The sequence below is a fragment of the Coffea eugenioides genome, chromosome 2, assembly GCF_003713205.1.
Source record: "Coffea eugenioides isolate CCC68of chromosome 2, Ceug_1.0, whole genome shotgun sequence".
Classification (NCBI taxonomy): Eukaryota; Viridiplantae; Streptophyta; class Magnoliopsida; order Gentianales; family Rubiaceae; genus Coffea; species Coffea eugenioides.
The window spans coordinates 77,460,407-77,472,514 of record NC_040036.1 but is presented as its reverse complement, the minus strand read 5'-3'; the positions used below and the strand labels follow the sequence as shown (position 1 = coordinate 77,472,514).

The 12,108-nt window shown below is 37.0% G+C and overlaps 2 protein-coding genes across 7 annotated transcripts; one reads left to right on the top strand and one right to left on the bottom strand.

Moving 5' to 3' along the window:
- Positions 1–918: 918 nt before the first annotated feature.
- LOC113763610 (probable cinnamyl alcohol dehydrogenase 1) lies at positions 919–3,874 on the top strand. 5 transcript variants are annotated; one of them, XM_027307481.1, is made up of 8 exons: positions 919–1,195; positions 1,361–1,461; positions 2,201–2,314; positions 2,507–2,638; positions 2,735–3,020; positions 3,161–3,311; positions 3,404–3,596; positions 3,674–3,874. In XM_027307481.1, the coding sequence occupies exons 2-8, from the start codon at positions 1,373–1,375 to the stop codon at positions 3,741–3,743; spliced, it is 1,035 nt and encodes a 344-aa protein (XP_027163282.1). In that variant the 5' UTR covers positions 919–1,195; positions 1,361–1,372; the 3' UTR covers positions 3,744–3,874. The 5 variants fall into 5 exon arrangements, with proteins under 5 accessions (XP_027163282.1, XP_027163279.1, XP_027163278.1 ...); XM_027307478.1 differs by having other exon boundaries at positions 920–1,112; positions 2,408–2,638; XM_027307477.1 differs by having other exon boundaries at positions 920–1,195; positions 2,408–2,638.
- Positions 3,875–7,343: 3,469 nt separating this feature from the next.
- LOC113762034 (peroxisomal membrane protein 11D-like) lies at positions 7,344–11,069 on the bottom strand. 2 transcript variants are annotated; one of them, XM_027305274.1, is made up of 8 exons: positions 10,890–11,069; positions 9,201–9,407; positions 8,917–8,991; positions 8,723–8,797; positions 8,544–8,624; positions 8,356–8,430; positions 8,085–8,258; positions 7,344–7,611 (listed from the first exon to the last, which is right to left on the bottom strand). In XM_027305274.1, the coding sequence occupies exons 2-8, from the start codon at positions 9,390–9,392 to the stop codon at positions 7,576–7,578; spliced, it is 708 nt and encodes a 235-aa protein (XP_027161075.1). In that variant the 5' UTR covers positions 9,393–9,407; positions 10,890–11,069; the 3' UTR covers positions 7,344–7,575. The 2 variants fall into 2 exon arrangements, with proteins under 2 accessions (XP_027161075.1, XP_027161076.1); XM_027305275.1 differs by lacking the exon at positions 10,890–11,069 and adding an exon at positions 10,742–10,854.
- Between the last annotated feature and the right edge of the window lie 1,039 nt (positions 11,070–12,108).

Genomic DNA, 12,108 nt, shown 5'->3' with positions numbered 1-12,108 from the left:
TAATCAATGTTAAGTTCCATCAATTGTTCTAAATGTGCTTAAAATTATAAATTTTGGAGACTAAAATTTTTTTTATTGAAATATTATCATTTTAATATATAACTAAACATTCACATTCATAACCTGCCTGTCATGTGATGCAATTCTCAGCACAAATCTTTATCAGCTTACCGGTAATCTTTTAGTTATACTCTCTTATTTTGTGCTTCATTTTCAAGGTGAAGTCAGCCTTGTCAGTTGTCCTTTGGTTCCTATTGACTTGATGCGAGGCAGAATACCTTGTACCATTGTGTCAGTCTAATACCAAAGAAATGGTAGAAACCGCTATACCATTTTGAAGAGGCTTCGCCTCAATAGCACGGGAATTTGGAGAATTTTCTGCAGCTAGTAACTATTTTTGGCCCATTAATTGCTTTTTCTGTCAAACGTATAACATCGGGTGACCAGCTTAAAAGGAAAAAGACAGAAAGATCAGAGGCTCTGGGCTTTGCCTTATGGGTAGAAAGAGGGTCTGAGCTGATAACGTGGATCATGGAATTAAATGATTCAGGATTGACTGAAAAAATATATTATTGGTCATGGCTGGCGGCTGTTTGGGATCGATGCTGGATGTAGTATTAAATTAAAATAGTTCTCTTCGATCTGTTTAACAACTTGCATCAAACTAGCATTTGAATATCTTTGCACGCCTTGTCTGGACAGTCTTTTTTCGCTTGAAATTACGTCACTTTTTATGATCAATTTTTTTTATTATTTTTTTGTCTCGTTACAATAACTTTTTTATAAAAAAATCCTAGAAAATGCAATCCAAACACAATTTTAGTTTTCTAGTCATTTAAGAATCCCATCATTTTTCACATCCATGTTCGGTTCATCTCATTCTAGTCCCATGAATATGGTCCCATCAGATTCTGGTCAGCAGTCCTTGTACTCGAACGTATACATCCATTATCTACACCCGACGAGTGAACTCGAACTACTGGTAACCCAGATCCCATCTCCCTCCGACCCTCTTCCTCCTCCTAATCAATCCTCGCTCCTCTTGACGAAGGAAGGGCTTCCTAACTGACACCAACGCCATCGCCATCGCCCGCGTCCCCGATAAGCATCAGGTTTACTTGACTGTGTAACCTTTTGGGCTGAGGAATTTAATATTGTTCTTATTACGGTTTCTTGGTTTCTTGAGAACGATCAGGTCAATCGTTACCTTCTCTTTAATCTTTTCTTGTCGCTTTTTCTATCCTTTTCTTTTCTTTTTTGGTTTTTTAACTTTTGCATATCACATCACTACACACGGATCTCTGCAAGCTTTCAACTTGATTTCTTACTTTGATTCGTATGTATTGCTTGTGTATTTTAGGGCAGTAAAACCATGAGTTCTGCAAATGACAATGCGGAGTGCCTTGGCTGGGCAGCAAGAGATCCTTCTGGGCATCTGTCTCCTTACAAATTCAGCCGCAGGTTTGTCTACCTCATCATTTTCTTCTTGTGGAAGGAAGATCTACTTGAGTGTGCATTTGCATGTGTATATCGTCTAGCCAACTTTCTTGTCAGCCCAAGGGGAGAGTTTTTGTGCCCTTTTTAGTATTACCTTTGCTCGTCAGGATTGGCGGAAAAGCTGGTAAAAGTTGGTTAACAGTTGTACCATCTGCAGCACATTGGTCATTTCACAGATATATGTATATGACTCATGATTTCTAAGAGGAATCAGAAACATGCTTAGGTAACTACTGATGGACTGTAAAGGGAATTCAGAAATTCCATGGAGTAATCATTACATCTGATTTCCTGGATTTGTATTATCTATTTGGAGCTTACTGTTTGAAATATTCCATAAGAAAAATCTACAACCTGGTAGCAATCAGGGACTCATGTTAGTTTGTATTCCACCTTACACCAACTTGTTTATTGTCCTAGGCTCATTGCTACAGCAATTCCAATTGTGCATTACTTCTCTCCTTGGCTTTCAGTGAAGTAATGTGGAGTTGAATTTAAGAGAGATGTATTTATTAGGAGAACCACAGGTAGTTTAGCTTAATAGGCTTTTAATTGTGTCCAGACATTTGTTTTGTTGTACATTCCTTTGGTTAATGAATCATGGCCACGAGCTTCTCTCTCTCTCTCTAAAGAAAGATATTTCTGATACTTTGTACTTCGAAGTTATTCAAACTCTTTGGTTAAAACCCTGACAACTCAACAGGGCCATTGGGAGTGAAGATGTTTCACTAGATATCACACACTGTGGAATTTGTTATGCTGATGTTGCCTGGACCAGGAACAAAGGGGGACATTCTAAGTATCCTCTGGTGCCTGGGTAGGTACTAGATCACACAAAAGACATAATTGTTTCATTAGTGTTTTATATTTTGCCCCTTTTGAAAAGTTTATGAATCTCTCTCATGGCTAGACACGAGATCACTGGGGTCGTAAGACAAGTTGGCTCCCACGTTAAGCACTTCAAAGTTGGAGACCATGTTGGAGTTGGAACTTATGTTAATTCTTGCAGAGAGTGTGAGTATTGCAATGATGGATTGGAAGTTCACTGCTCCAAGGGGCCAGTCCTCACTTTTGATGGGATAGATGTGGACGGTACAGTGACCAAAGGAGGATATTCTAGTTACATAGTAGTCCATGAAAGGTGAGTGTTTACTGCTGCTAAAGATTTTTGACATTTCAGAAGGCAGAGAGGGGGAACTAGGCTCTTTAATACTAATATTCTTTTCTTACTCAACAGGTACTGCTTTAGAGTACCTGATAATTACCCACTGGAACTGGCAGCACCTTTGCTATGTGCAGGGATAACTGTCTACACACCAATGATACGGCACAACATGAACCAACCTGGAAAAACTTTGGGTGTTATTGGGCTAGGTGGCCTAGGACACTTGGCAGTGAAATTTGGAAAGGCTTTTGGATTGAAAGTCACAGTGTTCAGTACAAGTTTATCCAAGAAAGAAGAGGCAGTGAGTCGTCTGGGAGCAGACAATTTTGTTGTCTCATCTGATGAACAGCAGATGAGTGTAAGCAACCATCAGCTTGTCAACTGTAGTCCCTTGCTTGCATTTTAGCAGAGTAACCAACTCTTTTTGGGTTGAATTGATTTTAGCTAAAGCAGGAAAGTGTTGATTCCTTACCAATTTTGACTGCTTATCTTGTGCAGGCACTAGCGAATTCATTGGACTTCATTATTGATACTGCTTCTGGAGATATTCCATTTGATCCATACCTTTCACTGTTGAAGACTGCTGGAGTTCTTGTTCTGGTTGGCTTCCCAAGTGAAGTAAAATTCAGCCCGGTAACCCTAATCCTGGGTACAGTCTTAACCATTTACATAAATACGTTGTCGTGGCACAGTTGTCGTAGAACCTGCATTGTAGCTTATAAACTATGTGACTTCTTGCAGGTATGAAAACTGTATCTGGGAGTGTAACTGGTGGAACGAAACAGACGCAAGAAATGTTGAATTTCTGTGCTTTGCACAAGATCTACCCAGAGATTGAAGTAGTTCCAATTCAATATTCAAATGAGGCTCTTGAGAGGATGATAAAGAAGGATGTTAAATATCGTTTCGTTATTGATATTGCCAACTCCCTCAAGTAAGATGCGTCAGATTCTGTTATTGCATTGAGTTGGATTCGTTAAGCTTGAAAACTGAAGTTGCATATGGTAGCAGATGCAGGGTTCAAACCTATTATTATATCCTATGGAGTAGGGACTATATATCTCCTCTAGCATGGTCTTGACGTAGGTCCAGGCCAGAGCAGAATACTCTTCCGTGGCAATTGTTTCGCACAATGATTGTCCACTGCAATTTCACGAGTTGTAAATCGTTGACAGAACTTCTAACCAATTTCATACTACTGTATTTCTCTTCTTCTGGCATTGTCTAACATTCTACTTTTCGTTGCTTACATATAACTTTTCGTTGATGTAACGTGATGCCATATGAGATAAAAAAATATATGGTGATGCAAACAAATAAATTTTTGCAAATAATCAACAATCTAACAAACCCCCTATATAGTAATTTTTTGCAAATATCTTGACTCGTGGTTTTTTGATCATTGTAAATTTTAAGGGTCCCATTTTTAACAAAAGCTCCACAAGATTATTGTAATATGTTATGAATGATGAGATTGACCTGACACATTATGGAACATCAGGTCTAGTTTTACTGTAATATTCCGGTTCATCTCATCCTTGGTCAAAAAGGAAGATGTCACGGATGACGCTGCTGGTGAAGTTGAACGAAGATTATGAAGCAACTAATAGACGTTTCCAGGAATCCGACAGCCCCTCTTCCTTCTTCGATTCAGTCCTCACTCCTATTAAAGGCATTCCTAATTAGGACCAAACAACACTCTTTGTCTTTGGCGCTCACTCTTTTGAGTAGGGAAATTGTTATTGCTCCTCTTACTTCGTTTTCTTGACTTCTCCTTTTGATTCTTACATGTCTCTTTAGCATTTCAAGGTTTATAAACAATAATGACATTTGCAAGTGATCATGAGGACTGCCTCGGCTGTGCAGCAAGAGACCCTTCTGGGGTGGGTCCTGTCTCCTTGCAAATTCAGCCGCAGGTTTGTTCGCCACGTTAATTTTCTCTTCTGCAAAAGAAGTTCGAGTGGAGTGTGAATTCGCATGCCTATCCCGTCTAGAGTTAATTGTGTTGTCGGCCCAAAAGTAGAGTTTTGTGTATTTTTTCTTTTTCACTGCCGTTGTCATTTAGATTGCAGGAAAAGTTGGTTTGTATTTGTACCATCTGCATTCTGCAGCCCCAGGGGCGGATTTAAAGTGGGGCACGGGCCTCGCTGCCCCTTAAAATTTTATAATTTTAATATAATTTTAAATGTGCTTTTAGAATTTTTTTTAAAAAGATGTAAAAGAATTACGTGATTTTTTAAGTTAGTTCATAAACTAAAATTCTAAAAGATGCGTGGGGCACAAATTACATTTGAAATAAGCTAAAAAAAGCCTTTTCATTTTAACTAGCAGGTACCAATCATATATCATTCACTTTCTTTGGGTTCCACTCCCCAATTTCCCTTCCCTCCTCTGGTCCCCTATTTTTCCTCCACAACCGAGAGCCACTACCTTCCACAACCAAGCAGCTAGTTACTCTTTCTCTTGATCAATTTATCCAATCATATCATTCACATCCTTTGTTCCCACTTCCCAATTTCCCAACCGAGAGCCATTCTTACTTCCACAACCAAATCAGTTATCAAAATATAAAAACTCGCAGTGAGCAATTGTAAATAGTTTAGTTTGTTTTTTAAATAAAATTATTATTACATTAATAATTTTGAATTTGTCTTTTTATGTTTTTCATGGAATATATACATCATTTGTACTTGTTGGTGAATTTTTTTTTTGCTTAAAAAAATAGAAAAAGAGTAGATAAAAAATTTTAGTGTTGTTTTTGCCCCCACTAAGAATTTTTTCTAGCTACACCCCTGTGCAGCCCATTGTTCATCCTTATGGATACACTTCCCCCTTAATGGTTTGCAAGGGGAATCAGAAACAAGAATAAACATAGTTCTTCAATGAATACTGATTGATTGCAAGAAAAATCAAAATCAAACGGAGTAAATGAATTCCTCTGATTTCCTAGTCTAATTCATATCATCTGGAATAATCTGTTTGAAATATTGCATGGAAAAAACTGCAGGCTGCTAGCAATCAGGACCTGCTGTTAGTTTGTATTTCACCTACGGCAATCTAATTTTCGTCCCAGGCTGGTTTGCTAGTGATAGCATTTACTTCGAGGTTTCTTGGTCTCCAGGATTTAAAACTCTCTACAGGGCCATTGGGAGCGAAGATGTTTCACTGGATATCGCGTACTGTGGAGTTTGTTATGCTGATGTTGTCTGGACCAGGAACAAAACAGGATATGCTAGGTATCCTGTGGAATTGATCACGCAACAGATTAGCATTTTTTATTAGATAATTTTTCTATTTTGTCCCCTTTTTACAAGTTGCAGTATTAATCATTCCCAAGGCCAGGCACGAGATCACTGGGATCGCAAGACAGGTTGGCTCCCACGTTAAACGCTTCAAAGTTGGAGTTGGAACTTACGTTAATTCTTGCAGAGAGCGTGAGGAATGTCAGAGGATGGATTGGAGGTTCGGTGGTCCAAGGGAGCAGTCTTAACTTTTGATGGTACAGTGACCAAAGGAGGGTATTCGAATTACCTAGTTGTCCACGAAAGGCAAGTAAATACTGCTGCTAAAGATTTTTATAAATTTGGAAAAGCAGAGAGGGTGAAGTAGGCAGTTTGATACTACATTCTGTACAACTCTGCAGGTACTGCTTCAGAATACCTGATACATACCCGCTAGAATTGGCGGCACCTTTGCTTTGATCTGGGATAGCTGTCTACTCACCAATGATGCGACACAACCTGGAAAATCTTTAGGCGTTATTGGGCTAGGTGGTCTAGCACTGGTACATCCAAGAAAGAAGCAGCAGTAAATCTTCTTGGAGCGGACAATTTTGCTTTCTTGGAGATTATTTTTTACCTTAGGATGAAGTTATAGATTATGAATTTATTACCCCGTTTTGTTTTTGGATCTTTAAATAACTGAAACACGACAGTCCCAATGAATCATAAGCGAGTGTTATTAACTCTTCTCATGTTTATCATAGTTTCCTCTACCTGTAATGTAACATAATTATTATTTCCTACAGAGTTGAGCGCATCTGATGTTTTGGTTTTAGCACTATTTGGCTTCATGTATTTAAGTTCATATCTTACCTTGGCACCTAAATAGTGCAGCAGATTCAAGCTGGTTTGTACAGGGCAATATGATGAATGTAGGATACCATTTCATACTCGGCTGACTACAGCAAAAAAAACTAACCATTTCTTACTCATCCCATTTTTTGCAAGTAATAACTTGATGCATTTAGTTTACATCCAATCTTCAAATTAACAAGATGTAAGCGTACTTCAGGTCAGATGTACATGGCAAGATGATTGTAGAATACCATTGCATTACTTGAATAACGAGTGAATACAGCAGACTGTTCTTTTACCAGTAACCCGCATATATCTTTCCTGATCAATAACATCTTTGCATTAAAAACATAACTCAGTTCTATCCCACAAACAAATTCCCATCACAGGCATGTATGATGCAGGAAACAGAATTTCTTTTCACGAACTAGGCGAAAATAGGATTCTCCTGCACGGGATGACTCTAGTTGCAATACTCTAACCAGCCAGACATGAAGAGATATCAAAGACATTCAAATACAGATTCTGTAAACTGTCATTGGAGTGTTAACGTTCTTAGAAGAATTGACTGTTTTAACACGAATTGTGATCAAGTTCCGTAAGGATAAATCAGAAAACTTAGATGTGGAAAGTTACTCTAATAAAGCAACAGCCAATGTGATTTTCATGTAAAACATCATTATTAGAGATTCATATGGCAAAATGAAAGGTGGTTATAGTGCAGCTTCTAACCAAGGGGAAGAATAACGTCAATCATACAGCCACAAGTTTTTAACTCTCAGACATGAATAATAATTATTTAACTGAGACAGACACCGGCTGACAATCAGTCCAACTTCAAGGCGTCTTGGCCTTCTGCGGTGAAGGAAGCAACTGCAAAACAGAAATAGAATATCTCACTATCTCGACAACTTGGCAAATGTACAAGACAGATGACATCAGGAAACTGAATAGCTAAACCTCATGCATGCTTCAATGCCAGAATCTCATACTAAACACTCCCAACACTTAGAAAGAAAGCACATACCATATGAAAAGGATGAAAATGCTCTAAATATTTTGGAAGAAATGAATTTACTACACTAAAGACATGAAACATTAATTAAATTTTGGTTCAGACAAAAGATGCTCTTACACGAGAAAGGAAGTTGCAAGAGGATGGAAAAGCCCATTTCTGGATTTATGTAGAAGCATTCTAAGAATACCTTCTTAGTTTCAATTGAACTTGGCTACTCATCACAATTGGGACAATTAAGTTTACATTGGCATGCGTTACTCTTTCATGCTAGGAAATTCAAAGGCAATCAACGCACATATATTAATGAGAACTGATAAACATCAAGTACCTGATAACAAGAAATCAGAGAGGTAACAAAGCCAAAGGCTCCTGTTACACGGGGAGTAACTTTCTTCGGTGCAAGTTGAAGCAATCCAACTGCAACAACTATGTCCATTCCTGCTTTAATCAAGGCCAGAGACCTTTCATTTGACTTCTGTAGTTTGACACGGTATTGCTCATTCTGCAAAACAAACGGGCCAAACAAAATAATAGGAAATTGGTTCCCAAGAAAAAGTTAAGGTAAGACATCCAAGCAGATGCTTCCAGAAAAGATGAACCTTATATTTATCGGTATTCTTAAGTTCCTTCTCCAATTTTTTCATTGATGCTGAAAGCCTCCCGAGCTCCCCTAGCTGAACTTGCAGAACACCAAAACATGTATAGCAACTATCAACTGTTAGCTGAAAAGCAGAATAATGGGAGAAATAATAATTAACAAAATATGAATGCAACAGAATCAACAGACCTCAACCAAGGTGGTACAGATTGAAGAGCCCATCCAACAGAAGAGAGAGATCCTGCCAATCAGCTCAGTACGCTCTTTGTTCTTATTTAAAAAGAATTTAAGTTACATTAGATATTTCCAGTGAAATTTCATGTCACACTTGAATATTAAAGACCATATACATAATGTTCATTCCATACCTTATAGATGCCTGTCCTACCAAGCCATACGATTTGATCAAGGAATAAGAACGTTGACAACAATGCATTTTTAGACTGCAAAATACAGTATCAAAAAGATTTAAACAAAAAACACACACACACACACACAAAAAAAACAACTGTGATGAAATGCAAATTTTCATGAAACCATGATTGAGAAGTGAACTTCATACCTTTCCCAACAAAATGAGTGAAAGTGGAGTGCCTGGAGCATTTGGGCTAATAAGACCATGCAAATCATTGATAAACTGTAAAATACAGAACAGAAAAATGTCAAGAAATGCAAAAGAACACAAATATGTCCACTATTACCATCATTGAAACATAATAGGAGCGTACAAAACAAAATTATAAGAAGTTCACAACAAGGCTGAATAAAAGCAATGGAATAAGAAACAGGTCACAGCGTAAAGCACATATTTATAAGCCATAAGAGATATTTATAATCCATCTTGACCTTATATAGACGGAAAACTTTCCGAGCCAAGCTGGTTGATTTGTCAACATTCTGGGCAGTGCCAGGCTCTCCATTACTCAAGAATTTTGAACCATATTGAATTGCCCTGCATATTTTGTCCCTGGCTTCTGATTTGTTCAAATATAACACTGCAAGAGCAAGTTCAGCTCTGCCTACATCTAATGTGCTCATACTTGTTGGAATTTACTGGAAATCCAAGAAAGAGATGCATCAATGAGGATCCTAAAACCAATAACTAATAGCAATGTAAGACAAAACTGAAAATTCAACACTGCTCAATGCTAAAATCATGACAACAATATACCAATTAGTAAGGGCAACGTTGCACATTTTAGTATTCCTTTGCAAGACTCATATCAAGATACATGATATTCGACAGTCTACATCCTTTGTCATCTCCCTACATTTCTATCTTCCATTTTAACAGCAGCCAACATGACTTGTCAACCATGTAGGTTTTAAACGATCAAGAACCTATCTTGCAAGCCCATAATTTTCCCCAACAGCAAAGTACACAAAAATAACTACTCGAAAGATGAAGACAAAATTTTATATCTGACTATTAACAGCCAAAGGTGGACCAAGAAACTTCTATCAGGAAGCCAAGGGGACAATTCAGGAATACTTTCTATGACTTCAGAAATGGTCAGTTTATACTCTCTCAAAGACTAAATTACACAGGGATGTTTGTGAACCATCTTTGGAATTTCTTGCACCTTCTGAAGATCATATAGATACAATTAATGTGCAAAAGCAATGGTTTTTCATGAAGTAATTCAACTAAAAGCACCAAGATTGAACTTTGTCCAGAGTACAGTCAAGCCAAAATAACAAACAACATAAGAGAAGTCTGTCTCTTTAGTAAGCAATATCACAAGTATGTCTGACTAACTAGAAACCTAACAGAAGCTCAAATGCCCTAGAATCTAGGTGAACTACAACTATGATATTCGTCTACCATGTCCTATATTTGTAGACACACATGATGAGACGTAGATTTTTATCAACTCAGGCTAATGATAAAAATCTATCAGGCAAGAAAGATGCAACAAATCTTTTCTCATACCACATCAAAAGACATCCAATAAATAAACAATAGCAGCAAACATGCTATTGTATACGCTAATGAATCTCAGAAAAGGAAATCTACTTAATAAATTCAAACAAAGATAAATCCTTCACTTAGCTCAATCACCCTTTAACTTCAGTTAAGTTGACTTCAAGACCCCAAACCAACTTTGCTGTTAGCACAAATTCTTTCTCCTTCAATTCATCTTCCAACAACCCTCCACCCCAAAAATTAAGACAGTATTCATAAGCACCAAGAAAACAAATAAAAAGCAAAATTCCAACAAATCCAACAAAATAATTTATTTAAAAAAAGAAATCATAATCGAACAAAAACCCATCAAAGCGTCCACGAATTCTCAACTGATGACAAGAAAACGAAGTCGACCCGTTCCCCAAAAATCAAAACAGATGCTATTCACATAGAAAAAATTCAAACTTTTCCGATTTACCTGAAGCAGGTACCAAAATTATAGTCAGGCCAAAAAATACAAGCCCTTCACCAATTTCACAGATAAGCTACCGCGTGCGTGTGTGCAAAGGACAGAGCATGAAGAGGTAGGAGAGGATTATTAATAGTACTAGTCGTGTTACAATTACCGGGAAATGTGCCCAAGTCTTCTTGTCTTGAGAATCACAATTTTTCCTCCTTCCGCTGTAATATGTCCTAATGACAAAAGTGCGGCTCTTTTTCCCTTGGGTGAATCAGCCTCGATGATAGATAGGGAAGAGGATTTGTGTGACCCAAAAAATCTTACTACCAAAAACTGAAGAAAACAAAATGGAATTTAAGTAATTTGACCCCAAAAAAAATAGTTGTCCATATTTTTCCCTCTCATCATTTCCCTATTATTATCTTCTCATATTTAATATTTATCAAAAAAAATTAGATAAGGCCAACTTCTTGTGGTTCAATTGGCAAACATATAGTCCCTGTGTCAGGAGCTCTCAGATTCAGGGTTCAGATCATGTGTTTACCAGATAGATCAAACAATGTCATTAATTAATGTGACTCTATTAGTGGTAAACAATTTACCATGACCTTACAGTGATTAAATCATCTTTCCTAAATTTTTTATCATCCAAAAAAGAGACATGAAAGAGAAAATTGATAATTGTCCAGTGATTAAATCGTCTCTCGTAAATTTCTAATTTTTTTATCATCCACAAAAAGAGATATGAAAGGAAAAATTAAAAATTGTCGATGATATATTGATATGTTACTCTTAGGACATTCTTGTAAAACATCCCACGTTCATTTGGTACATTGATACTAAATACCTTTCTTTAATTTATTTTTGATCAGATACATTGTACTAAATGGTAAGAAAATGAAAAGGATAATGCTAATAGTAGTTTAATAAGTGCATGGAACCACAAAGGTTGACTCCTCTAAAAGCTGTTAAATTCAGAGTTCGAAGCAATTGGAGATGAGAAAAGTTGGAAGAGGTGAAAGATTAAACAAAAAAAAGAGTAATTAAAAGAATTAATCTTCATACTGATTGTATATATATTGTTATCATTTGATGTATGACATACAATTTGAATTTGAAAGTTAAATTATATATATATATATATATATATATATTTATGCATTCAACAATCCAAATATAAAGTGTATATACTATAATCATTATAAGATTTACTCTAAAACAATGTAATGCATGCAGGGATGTGGTGTGGCCTGTGCTGGAACGGAAAGGTGGCGGCTTATTGGATTGGGCTTCAGTCGCAATCCAACTCATGGACTTTGTTTCGTGGGCCCACTTTTTTTACACGGTAGATTAATTTTGGGTAAATAACATATAATCCCCCACAT

Coding starts and splice junctions, on each gene's coding strand:
- LOC113763610 (XM_027307478.1), top strand. CDS start 1,373: ATGAGTTCTGCAAATGACAATGCGGAGTGCCTTGGCTGGGCAGCAAGA. Junction 3,021..3,160: donor CTGATGAACAGCAGATGAGT/GTAAGCAACCAT, acceptor TATCTTGTGCAG/GCACTAGCGAATTCATTGGA. Junction 3,597..3,673: donor GATATTGCCAACTCCCTCAA/GTAAGATGCGTC, acceptor ATATGGTAGCAG/ATGCAGGGTTCAAACCTATT.
- LOC113762034 (XM_027305274.1), bottom strand. CDS start 9,392: ATGAGCACATTAGATGTAGGCAGAGCTGAACTTGCTCTTGCAGTGTTA. Junction 8,992..9,200: donor AAGTTTTCCGTCTATATAAG/GTCAAGATGGAT, acceptor TGTATTTTACAG/TTTATCAATGATTTGCATGG. Junction 8,431..8,543: donor TCTGTACCACCTTGGTTGAG/GTCTGTTGATTC, acceptor CTGCAAGTTCAG/CTAGGGGAGCTCGGGAGGCT.